Genomic DNA, 20,762 nt, shown 5'->3' on the forward strand with positions numbered 1-20,762 from the left:
CAATCCCACTCCTGGGCATATATCCAGGGAAAGCTGTAATTCGAAAAGATACATGCATCCTAATGTTCACTGTAGCACTATTTACAATAGCCAAGACAAGGAAGCAACCTAAGTGTCCATCAACACTTAGGATGAATGGGTAAATAAGATCTGGTACAAATATACAATGGAATACTACTCAACCATACAAAAGGCTGAAATAATGCCATTTGCATAGATGCACCGGGAGAATATCATACTAAGTGAAGTCAGACAGACAGAGCCAAATATCATAATCACTTATATGTGGAATCTAAAAAAATGATACAAACGAACTTATTTACAAAACAGAAACAGACTCACAGATTTAGAAAACATGGTTACCAAAGGGGAAAGCTTAGCAGGGAAGGATAAATTAGGAGCCTGGGATTAACATGTACACACTACAATATATAAAATAGATAATAAACAAAGACCTACTGTATAGCACAGGGAACTCTACTCAATACTCAGTAATAACCTATATGGGGTCTTCCCTGGTGGTCCAGTGGTTAAAAGTCCTTCTTGCAATGCAGGGGATGCTGGTTCGATCCCTGGTTGGGGAACTAAGATCCCACACGCTGAGGCGCAACAAAGCCCACGCGCCACAACTACAGAGCCCTCGCGCCCTGGAGCCTGCATGCCACAACTAGAGAGAAGCCCCCTCACTGCAACGAAGAGCCCGCGCGCTGCAACCGAGACCTGACGCAGCCAATAAATAAATAAATGAAATAACCTATGTGGGAAAAGAATCTGAAAAAGAATAAACGTATGTATAACTAACTCATTTTGCTGTACACCTGAAACCAACACAAAACTGTAAATCAACTATACTCCAATATAAAACTTAAAACAACAACAAGAAAACACCAAAGTCTCCTCCTTCTGCGGCTGAAATTGACTTTAAGGAGGCTGACCTTTCTGTGCCCTTTTGGTTGCTGTGAGGCGGATACTTTCTCTTAACTGAAAAAGCAAGAATAAGAATGGGGGGGAAAAGGAAAGGAGATGGGGAACAAAGACCAGTAACTGCCTTCTAAATAAATTACACATGATTAGCAGAGGAGGCTCAGGTTACAGAAAGTTCTGCTGCAAAAGCCAGAGCCTTTGATGTTGGACTATGTGGTTGAAGATTAACCAACCAAGCAGAATAGATGGGAAAAGAGGTTTTATAATAACTGGGGAGAGGAAGACAGATAGGCGTGGCAACCAGTTCACAGACTTAAGAATAACACCCACTACTCAATATGCCCCGTGGGATGAGACATGAGTTTATTAGCAAATTCAGCAACTCCACTGATACTTTTTCCAACAAAAGAAAAAAAGCAGCTCTTTTTCCAATGCTTTATCGATAAACTCGGAAGACCTCGTTGCGGATGACGCCATTATCCTTCTGTCCCCCCCAAGAGCTACGATTCACATGGATGGGGGTGTGGCCCTGGGTGTGCCTCCCTGCCAACCTTCTCTACATGATTAATTCTTAGCCTTCAAACCCCGGCTCCAAAGCCTCTTCCCTGGGAAAGCCTCTCGGGCAGCCCAGCCAGTTATTCCCTTCCCTGCAACCCTGCACGCTTCGCTTTTTGCTTATCCCTGTTTTCCCCTCATGGGAGCTTGAGTTCCAGAAAAGAGGGGCTGGGTCTTAATTATCTTTGCAAATTATCTCAGAAACAGTGAGTGTGAATCCCTAGAACAACTGAGAGACACGCTAAGAGGAGAGCAGAGGAGGGTGTGCGGGTGGGACCTCCACCTTCACGGTGTACCAGCACATGACTGCAAGCCACATTGCTTTTCATGTATAAAAAGGAATAATCTCTCTCCCAAATACCTCTCAGGATTATGAGGAACAAAACAGATAATGGCTCTGAAAGCACTTGAAAATCTAATGGATCCTATAAATTTAAGATAATAACATCAATGTTTTGGTGGTGAAAGGTAAGGCAAGCAGACTCTCTGTTGGATGGATGGGTGAACCGATGGGTGGGTATAAAGATGGGTAGATGGATAGATAGGTGGGTTGATAGATGGATGGATGGGTGGATGAGTGGATAGATGGGTGGATGGGTGGATGGGTGTGTGGGTGGGTGGATGGATGGATGAATGGATAGGTGGGTGGGCAGACAGATGGGTGTGGAGATAGGTGAGGGGAAGGGTGTATAAAGAATGGCTAATCAGCCATGAAGCAGCTAACAGAGAGATAAGGTGAGGAAGCATCTAACTTCAAGTCTTTCCAGACCATTCTCTCAGGTAAACATCTCCCTAGGGATTCTGAATTTAGAAATGGGAAGATAGGAGCAGGGAATAGCTTCACCTAATTAACAAAATGTTATCTAACGAGTACACATAAACAACAGCCCTGGTCTAGGAGCTGGCAACTCCTTTCTCATACTTACTTAGCATTTATATAGTATTTTAACATGTATTGATTTGGAATGCATAAGTTTAATATTTAATGTGACATCTAATAGATTTCCATCAAGACACTCAAAGAACCATCGTTATAGGCAATGATTCTATCTTTAAATTTAAAAAGGCAAATGAGGTTTATCAAGATAGTTTCAAAAAACTGGTTCAAACAGTAGGGGAGAAAGTTCATAATAGGAGCATTTCTATCAAATTTAACTTCCACTAAAAACCTACGTTACAGCACAAGAATCAGTTCTAAAGAAAATACAACTTGTGCATGAAAAGCCATTTTAACAGTCTGCTCTGCCCAGAGGTGAGGGAGCTAAAAGGATCGCTTTCTGGGTCTCATTTCACTAGGCAGTCTTTAAGTTTACAGGAAAGGAAAAAATGTATCCATAGGAGTATTTGCCAAGGAACGTTGTTTAGGAAGGAGACCTAATTTTGCTGTGGCCGTACTAGTAACATTGGGACAATCCTGCAGGTACTCTGCCTGGAGAGCAGAGCCATATTTTAAGAGGGCTCCCTGGGCTCCAGCAGATGGGCTGTAAACTTGACCAGACTGCAGACACTGTGTCCTCCCCACTCACCAGTTGACTGCATTAACTTCTCTATCCCTTTCCCATATGCTTTCTCACACAGCCACAAACATGTCTAGCAGATGGTAGGTAACAGAGAAAGAAACTGATCAGCTGAGCAAAAAGTGAAAACCCTGGGTCTAAAGAAGGCATGTAAAAACCAATCTCCTCCAACCTCTGATTAAATGGGAATATTTTAAATAATCCAATGACGTGAAACACAAGTAACTTCTTTCATGCCATCCTCAAGAAGCACTGCCCTCTTGTATTACAATATTTAGAATAACAGACCTACATGGATCTAATGCTATTCTGTTTTCCTAACTCGGAATAATCACAGACTTTCTTAATATCAAAAAATATTGAGACAATAATAAAGTGACCAGCAACTCTCAGAGGATGATTTTTCTATCACATTAAACACCAAACCAATGCTGGGCTCTGAGGGTCCACATTCAGGCGTCGGACTGAACACTCCTATCTCGTGAGCATCACAGCAAGAAAATGTTCTAAGTTCGGAAAAAATCCTTTCCTTTTATAAAATCTCTATTTTAATATAAACAACAGAAAGGCTATTTATGCCACTAAATCTGTCTGTCTGGGTAGAAGTCCAAAGAACTCAAAGGACCTGGGGAAAGTACCTTCGCTGAAAGTACCAACAGTATATACAGCAGGGAAGCCGTACACGGGTGTCACTGTTCTTTATGTGGATACAGCTTCTAAAAAAAACAGCAGGCAGCTCTGAAATAGACTAAAAATTAGGAAAGGCCATATGAGGGAAGAAACAGAACTGAAAAAAGAGGACCTGACTCAAGCACCCACTTCTTCCCAAATCCCAGTGAGGATTTCTGGGATGGCTCAGTTCTGTGAAATCTTCATGCAGACATGCACGTGCATCTGCAACACCCAATGTACATTTCTATAGGTTAATGGCACAAGCAGAGGAAATAAGGGGACAATCCTATCTGGTCTCAATTTCCAAATGATATACCCAGTCTTTGGGGGTGATTTTAAATCTCAAGAAATTTCACTTTTTACAGCAGGTCATCTCTTGGTATGCTCAACTCTGATTCAAAATATCTGACTTCTGTGAATAGATATGTCTAGAACTTTATTATTATCTTAACTTTAAAAATGACTATTAGACTATGAGGAATTGAATCAATATACTCGTGACTCAAAAGGGTTAATGAAGTGTCCCAAGTAACTTCTAGAAGCTGCTTAGTCATTTTAAGAGATCCTGGTACTTGCTGGAGTGTATCGACTCTTGCACCTTCCAACTGGCATATATGTTTAGTTTTTTTTTTTTAATTAATTAATTATTTTATTTTTGGCTGCGTTCGGTCTTCATTGCTGTGTGCGGGCTTTCTCTAGTTGCGGCGAGAGGGGGGCTACACTTCATTGTGGGGCACAGGCTTCTCACTGCGGTGGCTTCTCTTGTTGTGGAGCACAGGCTCTAGGCATGTGGGCTTCAGGAGTTGCAGCACGCGGACTCAGTAGTTGTGGCTCGCGGGCTCTAGAGCACAGGCTCAGCAGTTGTGGCGCACAGGCTTAGTTGCTCCGCGGCATGTGGGATCTTCCCGGACCAGAGCTCGTACCCGTGTCCCTTGCATTGGCAGGTGGATTCTTAACCACTGTGCTACCAGGGAAGTCCCTGTTCAGGTTTCTTTTAAAGAGGAGGACAGGCACTGAAACAGCCCTATATAACCTCTAGTTTTGCACTGGTAGGATGCAAATAATAGACTCTGGAAGGGTTATTTTTGTTTTCTTTTTCTCTCCTATTCCTTCTCTACCCTGACACACACACACACGCACACGCACACGCACACGAGGGTGGGGACCTCATGAATGGGATTAGTGCCCTGATTAAGAAGAGATCTCAGAGAGCTCCCTCACCCGTTCTGCTATGGGAGGACACAGCAGAAAGATGGCCATCTATGAATCAGAAGTGGGCTCTCACCAGGCATCGCATCTGCAAACACCTTGATCTTGGACTTCCCAGCCTCCCAAACTGTTGAGAAATAAACTGCTGCTGTTTATAAGCCAACCAGTCTATGGTATTCTGTTACAGCTGCTTGGATGGACTAAGACACCCCCTTTTAGTCTTTATTTCAGAAGAAAGTATGATCAATATCCCTGCAAGGTACTCATCCAAATCATTAATAAAATATTATTAGAAATCAACTATAAATTATAAATAATCAAATTAAGAATAGGCAAATAAATAGAATGTTGTTAATAATAAAATAGAGACCCAAGTTACACGTGCTTTAGTTCTCTCTGTTAAGATAGATTTCCATTCACAAATGCTTGTTGTTGACCCTTCTCTCTTAAGAGGAGAGATCTAAGTGCTAATCGTGAGGCTGAGGAAACAAGGCACAGCCACACTCGACTACACCCGGTATAAAGTCATCCACAAGACTGCTACTAATTACTGGTTTGAAATCAGAGGTCTGACTAATGTGATTCACCTTATGGATTGAGGCTAGCTTTCATCAGAGCATTTATGTCTTTAGTTCAGCTCTGTCAAAACTACATTAAAAATCTTTCCTTCAATACGAATTCAATAATTTTTCTATTCGAATTCTGAGCTCTAAGAAGTCTAGGCCAATGAAACGTTCATTTGACTTGGACATGGTTGCCTCTTCTCATTACACTCAGGCTTCTCTATCCCTGTGGGGTACAGCTCAAAACAAAACAAATAAGAAACAAACCAATCTTTTACAAACTCAGTACTCACTTCCAAGTTAATTTCTCCTAAGCCAGCTTTTCCAACACCACTGGCTACTTCCCACAATCCCAAAAGATCTTGCCAGTTCTCATATTTGAGTATGTTTATATGTTTTATATAAAGTTAAGTTTCAATTAAGGGCTCAAACTATTTGAACATATTAAATCCATATTTGATCATCTCACCACCCCACCCTTTGTAAGTACTGGGAGTTTTACCTAATTGTTTCTGCAATTATTATTCAGAGCTTCAGCTGATACTGGAAATCACTACAGAACCAACACTGTCTAACCAATACTGCCCCTGCTTCAATATTTGATCACCAAAAGGACGTGTCTCACCTAACTTACAACTTTGAGGAGCACTAAGTGATGTTCTGTGTGCTTATGCTCTCTCAAATACAACTTCCTGTGGCCTACTGTGGGCAAGTCCTCGAAATTTCTAGAAATAAACATCACAGACAACTTACAGCTGTATTTTACTCATGCAACTGTTAACGGTTTCATGTTAAGAGATTCTTGCCTAATTACATTAAAGTACCTTGGTGATGTCCTTAATTTATTTTTCCATTTCTTCTTCAATTGGATTGTAAAATGTGAAAAAGTAAGCACCCCTAAAGAATCAAGCTTACCCCAAAATATACTGTCTCCTCCACAGTACCCTTTTTTTTTTTTTTTGCGGTACGCGGGCCTCTCACTGTTGTGGCCTCTCCCGTTGCGGAGCACAGGCTCCGGACACGCAGGCTCAGCGGCCATGGCTCACGGGCCCAGCCGCTCCGCGGCATGTGGGATCCTCCCGGACCGGGGCACGAACCCGTGTCCCCTGCATCGGCAGGCGGACTCTCAACCACTGCGCCACCAGGAAAGCCCCAAAGAACCCTTTTTTCGTCTAACAAGTGTTTAGCATACTGTTTTCATACAGTAGACATTTCACATTTAGTATTTTAAGAATGGAAAAGGGGAGCATGGCTGTGAGTGAAGGGAAGTGAGGTTGTACAACCATCACCCAGGGGACAACGATGGAACATTCTAGCCGGAGGGGGTGATCTCAACCCGGCGAAGAACGGAGCTAAAGCTGGAACAGGCACATGAGGAAAGGCCAGACGTCATAATTTAGATGCCATACTTTGGGCAACGGGAAGAGAGTTAACGTGTCTCTGCAGGAGAGAAACATGAATTAAAATGGTGTTTGAAGAGGGCCACGTGGAAAGAGCCTGGGTTGAAAGAACAGACTGAAACAGAGGGAGAAAGACACGCTGCTTTACACAAGTACCTGGAAGGGAAAATGAAGAGAGATGAGTGAAGGAATGTTGATGAGATGGGAGGGGAAGGCAAGAATGATGCCTTAACATGAGGCAAGGTCTTCGGCCTGCAAATAAGGGAGTCATTCTCTCCCTTTCTCCAGTCTTTGTTTACCTTTAGGCTAAAGCCCTGAACTCGAGATGGGTCAGGCTTCTGTCCATTCTTGGGTCTGCTCCTCAGGAGGAGACACTTCATTATCCTTCCCCTTCTCCCATCCCCACATCACTCCACCAAGTGGCCAGCGACCCCCGCAGTGGTGGCTCCCTTCTCTGGGCTAAGGTGAACGTTAGTCTTTTGCTCCCAGCGGGATAGGAACTGCAGGAGACCAAGCAGTCTCCCTCTTCCTGCATTCTGCAATCGGGGCAGTGTTGAGGATTATTTGGGTGTTTCCATACTGCTCTGTCCTCCACCTGCAGGAGGCGTCTTTTTTTTTTTTTTTTTTTAATTTTATTGGAGTCTAGCTGCTTTACAATGTTGTGTTAGTTTCTGCTGTACAGCAAAGTGAATCGGCTGGACATATACATATATCCCCTCTTCTTGGATTTCCTTCCCATTTAGGTCACCACAGAGCATTAGAGTTCCCTGAGCTATACAGTAGGTTCTCATTAGTTATCCATTTTATATATAGTAGTATATATATGTCAATCCCAATCTCCCAGTTCACCCCATCCCCCTTCCCTGCAGGAGGCATCCTTAATGGTTCTGGGGGTTCCAGGCCCCCGAGCTGGTGGGGCTCACTGGCCCAAGAGAGGCAGAGAAACATCAAGGGGATGTGCTGAGCCTCTGAGACAACACTGGGAGGCCGTTCCACGTTGGGGGTCCCCTATCATTTTATTATACGATGGCTTCGGGGGCTGATGGTGACATTCAGTCGTAACTTTCTTTTACCTCATTTAGTTACTGATAGGTATGTTTCGACAAAGATTAGAGCCAAGTGAAGCCAAATTTCTAAAAGAGGCGATCGCTTCTCCCTGCAGGTGTGAGTAATCCCCGCGCTAGAAGGAATACCGATAATTGCATGCACCTTGCTTGCAAATAAAAGTCACAGCCCACTGAGCTCCTCTGGAAAAAAAAAATCGTTATTTTGGTGGTGATGGTGGGAAGGCCCTTTAGGCTCTCCCCAAGGGCCCCCAACAGGGTTCCAATTTGGCAGAATTTTGTTAAACAGATGCAAAAAGCCTCCAAATGTTATCTTCAGCAGCTTGGTCCCCCAAAGTGGTCCAAGCTGTACCATTACCCTGGTTGTATGGGTGCATCATCTCTCACAGTCCTTGGGGGTCAGTCTCTGTACTGGTTTCCTATTGCTACCATAGAAAAGTACCACAACTCAGTGGCTTCAAATAACATGAATTTACTATCCTATAGTTCTGGAGGTCAGAAGTCCCAAATCAGCATCACGGAGCTAAAGCCAAGACGTTGGCAAGGCAGCATTCCTTCTGGAAGCCTTAGGGGAGAAGCCACTTCCTCGCCTTTTGCAGCGTCCGGAGGCCGCCTGCATTCCCTGGCACTGTCTTCCTGGCCAGCAGTGAAACATCTTCACCGTCTCTGGCTCTGACCCTCTGCTTGCGTTGTCACATCTCCTTCTCTGACTCTGATCTTTCTGCCTCCCTTTTATAATCCCGAATAATCTTCCCATCTGAAGATCCTTAACCTAATTAGCTCTGCAAAGTCCCTCTTCTCACGTAAAGCACTACTGTATTCTCTGGTTCCAGAGATTAGGACATGAACATTTTTCGAGGCCATGACTCCACCTTCCACAGGGTCTGTGCGGCTAGAGAACACCATTGTCTGAGGTCCCCTCACTTCTTTGGGCCTGGGTTTCCTCACCTGCAGAACAAGAAGTATAAACTTGACCAAGAAACGCCTTCTGATACTATATAAACGCACCTACCTGGATCTAAAGACATCTACATAAATGTGCTCTATATATGCACCCTTACAATGACCAACTGTATGGATTATAAGGTAGAGGAAGGATCTAAGGGGACACCCAGATTTTGAGTCCAGTTTAATAGAGAACTTAAGGTAAGCTGGACTGGAGAAGGAGGCTGGCAGCTGAGGAGTTTGAGGTCAGCTTCGTGCGCTGAATGGAGACGTCCAGTAGCTTGTTGGACAGAAGGAACTAGAGCAAGAGAGAGAAAAGTTGGAGTCATCCACGTAATAGGGTTTAATTACTGGAATCTCTATGGGTTAATAGATCCTGCAAGGGGTAAATGAAAGAAAAATAGGCAAATGTTTGCAGCCTCACTTTTATCTGAGAGGAAGAGGAGCTGCAAACATTTCAAACAGAGGCTTGATCAGAGGAAGGTGGAGTCGCCTTAAATACGCAGAATAAACTGTTTATTTTAAGGAAACTTATTGTGAAACCCTTTCTAAAGTGGTTAATTGCCTCAAATGTTGCCTATTTACAAGTTTGACTTTACAAAAGTACGTAATGGTTTTCTGAATGTAGGGCACACCATCGGGTCACAATATAGAATTTTTAAGAACGATCACTTCTTATAACGAGTTGGTCTATTTAGGGTGCCGAAGCTTAATTTAAAAAGTACTGTTAAAATACATTCACTTCCGTTTTTGCTGGAACTGAATAATTTAGCCAGGACTGTGGTCTTTAAAGGTCCGGAAGTCATATATAAAAGCAAAGTATAAAAGCATTACTGATGTATATGTGTTATCACAGGGCAAATTCTTCCAACTAGATTTCTGAAATGTTTTTATATTCAATTTTTCCTTCAATATAGAGTATTATACACGTCTGTTGCCTGTCCAACTTATTTCCGTGTGCCTTTTTAGTAAGCAGTATTTAATAAAACTACTAAATTAGCATTGGCCAACAATAATGAAAATAAACAGATTTACAGACATATCAGTAATTTGTTTAAAATGAAGGCTTGATTAAAACTGAGAAAGTACCTTCACTTGAAAGCTATTAGTTCGGAAATCCATGCAATATTTTCTTTCTTTTGGTTAGGTTTCTAAGCTAATAAGCTGTAAGTTACCAAGCATTACAGGACAAGTACAAATAGGATACAAAAATAATTCTTAAACTCATCTCAAAGACTTTGCCAGAAATTCCCTAGACATTGCTGTTGCTTCTGCATAGAATTCCCACACCTGGCGTGCAAGGAAGTCCAGAGGTCTCGGCAAGTTCAAGTCCTGCAGTTTCCCAGGATGTGAGCCCATGAGTTTTATTTAGATGTTATGCTCTTAATATACTGTCAGCATAAGTCATGCCTGTTGGATAATCCTCCTGATAGCTTACATCCCTTCCTGGTCTTTCAACTGATCACGATGTTCTAAAAACCGAAATTTGAATTTGGCCAGGAATAGACCTTTTGCAGAGAAGAGAGACAGCCAACCATTCACCTCAAATGTTATGATAGATTGTAGCTTTTCTGAGAGGAACAAAAAAATAGCACATCATTGCAAAATACTTTACTGTTAGAGAATAAGCAGCAACCTAGCTCTGACCTTTCTTCTGGCACATAAAGAGAGTGCTGGGGTTCAAGAATACATGTCATAGAGCACGTCTGCACAGCTTACCACTCTTCAAGTAGGGGCCCCCTCTATCAAGCTGGTCTTAGCGCACAGTTGTGTAAGAGGTGGAGAAAGTCAGAATTAGTAGATACTTGTGAATAACGGTTTCTATAAATTCCCAGGAAAAAAATTAGATACTATGACCACTTTAGGGCAACTCAAATGGAAACACTTCATAAAAACACGCAATCATATGCTGGAGTTGGTTCAAATTCATGACCAGCAAAGCCAAGCCTCATGGTGACAGCTAACTGTTGCCTTTGAAATCCCTTTGCTGATTCAAAGCAGCTACAGTAGGGAGAGCCAAACTTTAAATTTTATCTTGAATATATAAAGAGCAAAGTGATGCCGAGAAATTTTGCAGATGTTAGTTTCCTCTGACATAACAAGGATTCATTTAAAAAGGAAGGTGTCATTTAGGCCTAGGAATCTAATTGGGGTGCTCTGGCCCATGATTTACGTGTTTGAGGTCTCTAAGTAGTTTTTCCTAATCTAAATTTGGTTGGTGCATAACATCTATGTGAGCACAATGCATGTTCAAAGTATGATTCGTAGGGACTTCCCTGGCGGTCCAGTGGTTAGGACTCCCTAACCACTTCCACTGCAGGGGGGCATGGGTTTGATCCCTGGTCAGGGAACTAAGATACCACAAGCTGCGCAGCCAAAAAAAAAAAAAAAAGTACGATTCATGGAACAGTTTCTACAATAAAAGCAAAACTCTTACAAATTAGGTTTCTGGGCAGGTAAGCATGAAGTTTTTTTCTTAAAGTGTATGCATGGTGCCCTTTAGTATATGCACTAGCTGTCTTCAATCCTTTACTCTTTCTTTCAACACAACCTGAGCACCAGCTCTGTGCAAAACCTTCTACAACCTGCTGCGGAAAATGCAAAGTGGAATCAGAGATAGCATTTGTCTTCATGGTGTATGTGATCCCGGAGAGCAGAGAAGACATGAATTTTAAAACTATGTTACGAGATAAATTTCAAAATGGTCTGAAGAACTCAGTGGGGTGAAGGCGACCTTCTACAGTTAGAGGAGCAATTGTCCATTCCCTGAAAACACGGAACTAGTTCAAAATCCAGATGCCAGGTAGTGAGACCCTGAGTTCTAGCAGAGCTCCTGGGCTCAGCTCTTTAAAAAGCCATCCTACCCAAACAAGGAAGTAATCCTGGGGAAAAATATTCCAAGATACTTGATCTCCCACTCCAAACACACAATATACTAAGGTACTCCTAGCTGTGCATAAACATCTCACAGCTTGACTTTTTCTCACTCACCGCACAGAATATTCCATTTCTGAGACTTTAGTTACCAGATAAAATATTTAGCAGCAAGCTCTCTGCAAAATGTGGTGTTTGACCTAGACCTAGTAGGTTTTTTTCATGACTTTTTTGTTCCAGTTAAGGCTATGCTTTCCCCTATTTTATAAGTGCACAAACTTAATGTTTCCATATCCCTATTCCAAGTGCAAAACAAAAAATTCCACCCATTCTTTGGAATTAATGGCCTCGTTGAAACACAAATATCATATTCATTGAAACAGCTGATTCAAAGAGCAGTAGGGGATTAATGAAAGAGGCTACAATTCAACACTGCTGAGCTAATGTCCTAAACATTCATTTCCTACATGAAGAGACAGTCTTTTCTGTACCTTGTCAATGTTCCCCCTTCCGTAATGTACATTACTAAGTTTATACACAATTCAGAATGGTCTTGTCCCATCACAGCTATAGAAAAAGCGACGCATGAAAGAGACTCCAGCAAATGATACAGCAAGCGATGAATATGAAAACCTTGAATTCAACATGTAGGTAACAAATCAAACCCCAACCGACTGTGGGTAGGAACTCCCTTCCCTGTCTCAACATGAGAGGTGGAAAACCACCTGGGTTCTCTGCTCCCAGGCACTCCCGGGCTCTGGGTTCTGAATATTTGCCATAAGGAAAGAGGGCGAGCATATGGAAAAGGGCGTAAGGCAGGGTCCTAGCAAGAGGATGGAGCGAGCTGGGATGGAGCGCTCCCCGTGCATTCCGTCTGCTGGGCGGACTTCACAGAACACACACCTTTCCTCGAGGAAAGGACGCGGGCAAGGAGTCTGGGGGTCGGGGTGCGGGTGAGGGTCTCCAGGGCTGCAGGGAAACCCTCCCGGGAGACCAGAGAGGCCCAGCGAGGCCCGGCATTGGTGTCCTGTGTGAACGCCAGATGTGCATCCACGGCGGCCTCACTCACCCTTTCGAAAAACCAGGCAACAGAGAAGCCCTCGATTTCGACCGCACAAACCCGTGCAAAGGAACCTTCGGGCTTCCCCCCCAAACAAATTCTTATTTTGAAAACAAAAGACAGGCTCGTGGCCATTCTCAGAGGCGAGCACACTCCTCCCAGGGTTGGAAAGCATATTTGCAGAGGCCAAAGATTAGACAAAAGCCTTGAGCTGGCGACACACAGCCGTGGAAATGATTTTTTTAAAAAAATTGATTAGGGCCTCCCAGTTCCAATTCTTTCTCCCCTTCCGGGGATGATTCCTGGGCCGCCGAGCAGAGCCCTTAAGGCCTGTTAAAGACGTCGCATCGGGAGGGGGAGGAGACCCCGAAACTTTCCCAAACTGCGGCAGGCTGGAGGCGGGCAGCGGCCGCGGACCTCGGGGTCCCGGGGCGCAGGGGGCACCCCAGGGGCGGCGGCCACCCCCTCGACCGCCGCAACAAAAGGGCCGAGCGTAGCCTTCGCGATCGGGCTTCGAGAACCGAGCCCCGAGGTGGGGAGCGGGCGATGGCGACCCGGGGTCTGCCGTTCTCGCCCGGGCGAAGGAGGAGATGGTGCCGCGTGTCCGCGGCGCGCATAAAGGACCCTCGGATACATCCACACCAGCCACGCGAGGCGGCAACAGCTGATGCCACCCGCACCCCGGCGGCCCGCGGCCCCCCGGGAGCGTCTGCCCGGGTATCTCGGCGCCCCCGGGCGGCGCCGCCCCCTCGGGAGCGCGGCGCTGGGGCTGCAGGCCCGGTGGCGGCGGCTCGGGCTCGGGCGGCCGCGGCGACACAATGCGGCCCCGGAGCCCCGCCGCCGCCGCCGCCTCTGCAGCAGGCCCGCGGCCGACACAAAGCCCGCCGCCGCGCACCGACCTTGGGCTCCGGCGCCGGGTTCCCGCAGCGTCTTGGTCACCGCCTTCCAGACGTTGCAGCCCAGCAGGCAGAGCAGGAGCGCCGCCGACCTGCTCATCTCCGCGCCGCAGGGCCCCGGGCGGCGCGGGCTGGCCGACCACCGGCTCGGAGCGGCGCGTCAGGGGCAGCCGGCCGCCGCGCCTCCCTCCATATCGCCTGGCTCCGCGCGCGCCGGGCCCGCCGCCCGATTGGCCGCGCCCCCGCCCGGCGCGGCGCCGGGCCCCGCAGCCCACGGCCGCTCCCGCCTCCGCGCGCCCCGGTGGGTTTCCCCGAAAGAACCGCCGCCGCGCCTCCGCCGCCTCCTTAACCCCTTCGCGCCCCGCCCGCGGCGGCGCCCAGGCCCCGGGCCGTGGTGCCACCTGGCGGCCGCGAGCCCACGTGCCCCGCGCGCCCGAGCGGCCACCCCCTCGGGTCCGCCCCGCGCGCCACCCGGTCTCCCGGGAGCAGTGAACGCGACCTTGGCGTCCAGACCGCCCCGCCACCCCCCTACCTCGCCTCTTGGGAAAGACGGTAGCTGCCTTTCAGGCCGAAACCCTCGCACCAGGTTAGCTGATGGCCCTCTCGGTTTGCGCAGGAGCGCGGCATCCTGCAGCTCTGCCTGTCCCGATCCACCCAGGAACCCCAGGGGAGATCTGACACCCAACGCCGAAGGTCGGCGGGAACAGAATCCCCCAGCCCGGGTACACCGTACGTTGGCGGCCCTCAGCGCCTGCGTGTTGACAGGCAAACATCTCCAAGCTGTGTTGGGCTTGGATGTTTCTAGAAGGTTACGGCGGGGAGGAAATTTACACTTATTGAGGCCCTAAGTACTTGTTATTTCCCACTTTTATCTTCATAATATAGGAACTCAGAGGTAGGTATTGCTATCCCCATTTACAGAGGAGAAAATCGAAGCTAGGGAGGGTTAAGGAATTTGTCCTTAATAAGTAGCTGGTGGGTGACAGAGACAAGGTTCTAATAAGACAATCATCCTGGCCCCAGGGCTGAAACTCTCCGCGAGAACCTCAGGCTTCCTTGAACCTGAGGTACCCACCCACCCACCAACTTCCATTCTTTTTTTTTGCGGTACGCGGGCCTCTCACCGTTGTGGCCTCTCCTGCTGCGGAGCAACAGGCGGACGCGCAGGCTCAGCGGCCATGGCTTACGGGCTCAGCGGCCATGGCTTACCAGGGCACGAACCCGTGTCCCCTGCATCGGCAGGCGGACTCTCAACCACTGCGCCACCAGGGAAGCCCCAATTTCCATTCTTTAACTCCCTCTTGTCTGTGTACCTTCCTCCATATAGCCCTCATGTCCCCCTGACTCTCTCCACCCCATCTCCCAACCAGCACTGCAGGGACCCTGGGACCTCTGCCCGGGACCGCCGATCTGGGGAAATCCACACCAGGCTCACTAGAGGCCCCGTGCTGCCTCCAGAACGGTAGGCCAGAGGAGGGTTATTATCGTAGTTTTATAATTGGGCGTTAAGGCATGGCAGGCACTGTACCGAAAAGAGAATGAAGGATGGCGCTTGCCCAGTTGGCTTATTAGAGACAAGTCATTGTGAGACACAATAAAACCAGGAGGAGGGGAAGCCCCTGTGGGTGTTAGCGGCACCCTCAGGACCAAGGCTGCAATTAGTGCAAATTGGGCACCTGCACAGGGTGGCAGGTAGTCGGGAAGGTGGCCAAGAAGACCCACAATTAGGGACTGCCTGATGCCTCCTCCTCTAACTTCCAGCGTCAAAGCCTTAGGGTAATTCCAGGGTACACATCAGAGCCAGGGGAGGGGAGCATAGAGAGGACCATGCAGATCAGTCGGTCCTCAAGTCCAGCTTGGGTTCCTGCCCCCAGGAGCACGAAGAGTCCAGGCCAGCTAGCTTGCTTGGTGGAGGATGGCTTTTGGAGCAGGGCGGACCCAAAGTTTTCAAATCACTTTCTTGGGGTAAGGGGCTGCTTCTAAGAGAAGTGACATTAAGCCCAACCCGGAGTTGAAACTTCTCACTTCATATCTTTTGAGGATGTGCCTTTGTCAGGGATGTTGATTATAAGAGACAGCACTAGCCTGAGCAAAATAATAATGATAACAAGAATAACCGAAAACCAGGTTATTATTGGGAGAGCACCTGGGACTCCTACAGAATCCTGGGTGCTGAAGTGTCAGGTCTCATGAGGGAACCAAGGACAGTATTATATTTGGAGTTCCTAGTATTATATATGCCACTCATTGGACTGGAGGTGTTTCCTCATGACAACTTACTTGGGTGGTATTATTATTCCTATTTTACAGATGAACAAACTGAGGCTCACTGACAAATAATTTGCCCATAGTATCTGGGTCTGATGACAGCAAACTCAAATTCCCTGTAGCAAGTTCCCTCCAAGAATAAATCTCATGCAAATGACTCAGTTTACCTCTAGCTGTGTCCACGTTGTTTTAAAAACGGGTTCTAATAGCAGTAAAGTCCGAATCCAGTTAACAGTATCTAATGAATGGTATTGTGCCAATGTCAATTTCCTGGTTTTGATAATGTGCTATAGTTATATAAAATGTTACAACTGGGGGATGCTGGGGGCGGGGAACCGGGCGTAGGGGGTAAGGGACCTCTCTGCACCATTTTTATAACTTCTTATGAGTCTATCATTATTCAAAATAAAATTTTTAAAAAGCAAAAAACCTTGTTCTATACCATTTTCCCCCCAAGCTTCAGTGTTCACCCAAAACACTGGTATTTGGGGTCCTATATCTATTCTAGTGTAGAGATCTAGAACTTTTAAGAGTGGGAGAAGTCTAAGTAAACACTAAGTGATGAGTCTATTCAAGTTCGGGTCACAATCAGGACTTGTAGATGCTCAAGATAATGGTTGTTATTATTGTGCATGTGACAGAATTTCTGTGGATGACATGGCAGTTTAGAAAAAGTTTCTATACCTTGATAGCAACACTGAGGCTTGTATAAATAGTTTCGGAACGACCAGTCCCATCCCATCTTGCAGATGAAACAGAAGGAGGTTAAATACTTTGCACAGTGCACCATCTCAAAGCCAAAAAGAGAGCTGAGGCCCCCATGAGCATTGGCTCCCCATGTGGATGTTTTCCAGCTACTTGGGTGGGAGGCTAAGAAAGCACAAATTCTGCAAAATCACATAAACAACTGCACTGTGCATATCGTCTGCCTAGAATTATGTAAGAATTAAATAATCACCCTTCTCCTCTACTGGAATAAAAGAATATGGTTTACCTTCTCTCCTGTTCCAGAAACCAGACTCCCACTTAGTAACTGGGGTGGGGATGGGGGGGTGAAATAAATCACTGCTTGGGAGGGAGTGTTTGCAGAACAATGGAAATCAGAAGTGTTCTTTCCTTCTAGAACTTTTCCTGTTGCTCTTATTAAAATCTCACATTGTTTGACTAAAGATGAATTATGACTGTACTTACTTGAAATTGCTTAGAAGTGGCCTGCCTGTGCATTTCATTTCCATTTTCGAGTTCTCTGCCAAAAGCAGCGATGCCATATACGAAACTTTTCCTGGCTGAGTTTTTCCAGAAACCTTGATGTCAGAGGCTCTGTGTCAAGGTTTCTTAGGCCAAGATCATTTCTTCCATTGAAATCTTTCCTGACATTGCTGCCCATGTGGTGGAATTTTAATTGTCTGAATTTATTTCCAGAGGCGTTGTCCTTCCTTCTCCCCTTTCTCCTCCTACCCTCCTGTTCCCCCTCTTCTGCCCCTGAGTAAGAAGCTGCCTGTGAATAACAAATTTAGTATGAGGTTTGTACAGATCAGGAAGTGTGTCATGGACATTCCAACTCCTGTTTGCTGTTGCTTTTATTAAAGTTAGATAAAATGTAGCCAGAGGTGGAAATTGGAAGGGCTCAGCATTTTTTTAGAACCTGTTGGCCATCCATTTGCAAAAGACAAAGGAGAAAGGTAAAGAAATTACTGAAAAGGAATTGATGTGTCCCATTAACCATAACACTCCCACGTTCCCCTCTATTGGTGAGTCACACCCATGTCAATCCATGTGACTTTCCCACAAGATCTTCTTTCAGCTTCATGTGAGAAGTTGCAAATGTGTATTAGCCTACAAGAGTGAATCTCTGGCAGTGTGATTTCAGATCCCCTGTATGACTGTTCTTTGCATGCCCCGGAGTCACTAGAAGACTCTGGGATGCATCAATAGGTCTTGGCCGTTGAGGATATTCAAAGGCTGGTGGCTACCTGAGAATCTGGTTGCCTGTTCCATTAGAGCAAGGAGAATCTTCCAGTTCAACCCTTTGCTGGCCGTGGAATTACTGTCATAGAGTCAAGGAGGGCTCGAGGAAAGTAGGAAAGTCAGCTCCTGTGGACAGAGAATGTCACCTGCCAAATCAGTAAACAAAGGATGTTGTGGCCATCAAGGCCGCGGCAGCCACCCCCAGACTGTGCACCCTGAGGGGATTCAGGATGGAGAAAAGCAGGATACTGGCCCCAGATAGTTAAGGTGCAGATCAAAGGAACGATTTCAGTGAGCCCAGACTCTTGCATCTTCCCATATACAGAAGTGGGCTAAATTCATTAACTTGAGATGTCCGGTGTTTCTTTCATTAGCAGTAATCTTTTGATGTTCCAACTGCTTGTTTGGGGGTGGTTGTTTTTTGCAAACACTCCTCTACGTCCTGGCTCCTCTCTTGCCTCTTTGGGACAGTCCCTCAGAGCTATCTGAGAGGCTGTCTCCTGGGCTTAAGTCCTCAGTATGTCCTCCGTATGTCCAAATAAAATGTAATTCTCAACTTTTAGGCTGCGCAAAAACTTAAAGAGTTAGGGAAAAGACGGGAAGCTAATGGAGAAAATGGATTAGGTAATTAACATGAATCGAATTCTTGTTGTGTGGCTCATGCTGTACCTGGAACAGGGAGGAAAGCTTTGCTGTGCCTTAAGCCTCCCTTCCCCTAAGCTCTGGTCAAGTTCAGGTGAACTCTTTCCCAGTGGTACTTTCTTACTCATTTCCTTTCTTGTCATTTCCTCTCTGCTTAGTTTTGAGGCTCTGGACCCAAAGCTACCTGCTGCCAGGTCATTTCTCTTAATGCCTGTTTAATTATTAAACGAAGGTTCTCTGCCTCCAGCAGTGCCCTTCATTACAGGCCCCTTAAACATGGAAGTGGGGATGAGGAGGTGATTTTTCTGCTCAGACAATACAACGGGCTTAAATATTAATTATTGTAATGTTAATTTAGTCGTTCAGCCACTCTCACTAAAATATAAACTCCATGAGAACAGGGTGTTTGTCCAACTCACTGACATAATTCCCGGTGTCTGGAAAAAATATTTGCCACAAAATAGGTGCTCAATAACTATTGGCCAAAGTGAAAAATTGTGTCTAACCTTGAAGAAATATTTTCTTCCAGTCAGTCTAAATATCGCTCGGCTACCTTGGACTGATATATGAATTGGCAGGTACTGACTGAGTCCTTACCATGGGTCCGAAGTTTTAGAAGGTAACTCAAGATGCTTTCCCACCTTCTGGGCTTCCCTCTCACAGTTACTCTTCAGAGATCCCTCCTCAGACAGGCAGGTCTTGAACTGGCCCCTGAACTTGAGCCTTTCCCGCCGTGGGACTGGTGTTGATGCTTATCCTCTCATCCTTTCCTATCCTTCAAGATGCAGATCAGGTCACGTGGCTACTGTGTCCTCAGCCTGGCACATAAGGTTCACCACACTCACGAACCGCTTTGTAAAGTTAGTTATCATTATAACCACCTGCTCCCACCAGTTGCAAACATTTGCTTTCAACACATGAGTTTAGACCATGTACAGAAAAGATGCAGAGTGGGGTTGCACAGTGAGCTGGGGTCAGCGTTGGCCAAAGTGCATGCTGTCTGTTTGTAATAGTCAAAACTGTAACATCTGGTGCTGCTATCTGGGAATGTTTGTGTAGACTTTCGACGTCTGAAAGCACATGATTCTTCTTTTTATAACTTTATTGGGGTATAGTTGGCTGACAATGTTGTGTTGGTTTCAGGTGTACAGCAAAATGAATCTGTTATACATATGCATACATCACTCTTTTTTAGATTCTTTTCCCATATAGGCCATTACAGAGTATTGAGTAGAGTTCCCTGTGCTATACAGTAGGTCCTTATTAGGTATCTATTCTATATAGAGTAGTGTGTATGTGTCAATCCCAATCTGAAAGCACACGATTCTTGAGTTCTGACATCAGTATTTAGGGTAAAGGTTTATGTAGACAGTAACTCCAGAATCTTCTCAAAAGAGGGCACCCTTCAGTCATTTGAAATAAACTCAAAATAGTATATCTGAAAATCTGAGCATGATAACTTTTCCACAGCAATGTCTTATCTTCCCAACTTACAGGCTCTGAAGGAACCTCCTTTTCGACATCTTTGTGGCTCGCTCGAGATCCCAACGATGCCCTGCTTGGAGCTGACTTTCCGCAAAGCCACTGACTTACCGATTGGCTGGTATACATAGATTTGATTGATTGGTTATTACTCAGAGGAAATGCAAGTTGTCACGTGGAATACGAGATTTTGGTGCACATATGATCTTATTCAAAAATTATTCTTTCCACTATTTTTTTAAAAGAGAAGTAGATGACTTTTTAAAAATAATTTTTTTAAATATTTTATTTATTTATTTATTTGGTTGCACCAGGCCTGAGTTGCGGCAGGCAGCCTCCTTAGTTGTGGCACATGTGCTCCTTAGTTGGCTCTTTAGCTGTGGCAGGACAACTCTTAGTTGTGGCATGCATGTGGGATCTAGTTCCCTGACCAGGGATTGAACCCAGGCCCCCTGCCTTGGGAGCATGGAGTCTTAACCACTGTGCTACCAGGGAAGTCCCTCTTTCAACTATTTTTAAAGAAAGGTGTTACATAACACCAGCATTTTCATCTAAATAAAAATATTTTCTTTTCAAAGAACTTTTTTGAGTCACCACTCTGCAAGACTTAAGCATGTCTCTCCCACACCCCCTGCTCGACCCCTCTTCCCAAGAATCTGCCTTTACATGGGGTGAAGGTGTTGACAGATGTATGAGCGGTGGTCCCGGGTATACTTCCCTGAG

General features: G+C 45.7%; 1 protein-coding gene across 2 annotated transcripts in view; it reads right to left on the reverse strand.

Moving 5' to 3' along the window:
* Positions 1–13,979, reverse strand: part of FAM171A1 (family with sequence similarity 171 member A1) — a 125,301-nt gene extending 111,322 nt beyond the window's left edge. For both annotated transcript variants that reach the window (XM_079913086.1, XM_079913087.1), the window contains exon 1: positions 13,683–13,979. In XM_079913086.1, the coding sequence (XP_079769212.1) occupies positions 13,683–13,779 (97 nt within the window). In that variant the 5' untranslated portion in view covers positions 13,780–13,979. The remainder of the gene's footprint in view (positions 1–13,682) is intronic.
* Positions 13,980–20,762: the final 6,783 nt, after the last annotated feature.

Source organism: Stenella coeruleoalba (genome assembly GCF_951394435.1).
Source record: "Stenella coeruleoalba genome assembly, chromosome: 2".
Classification (NCBI taxonomy): Eukaryota; Metazoa; Chordata; class Mammalia; order Artiodactyla; family Delphinidae; genus Stenella; species Stenella coeruleoalba.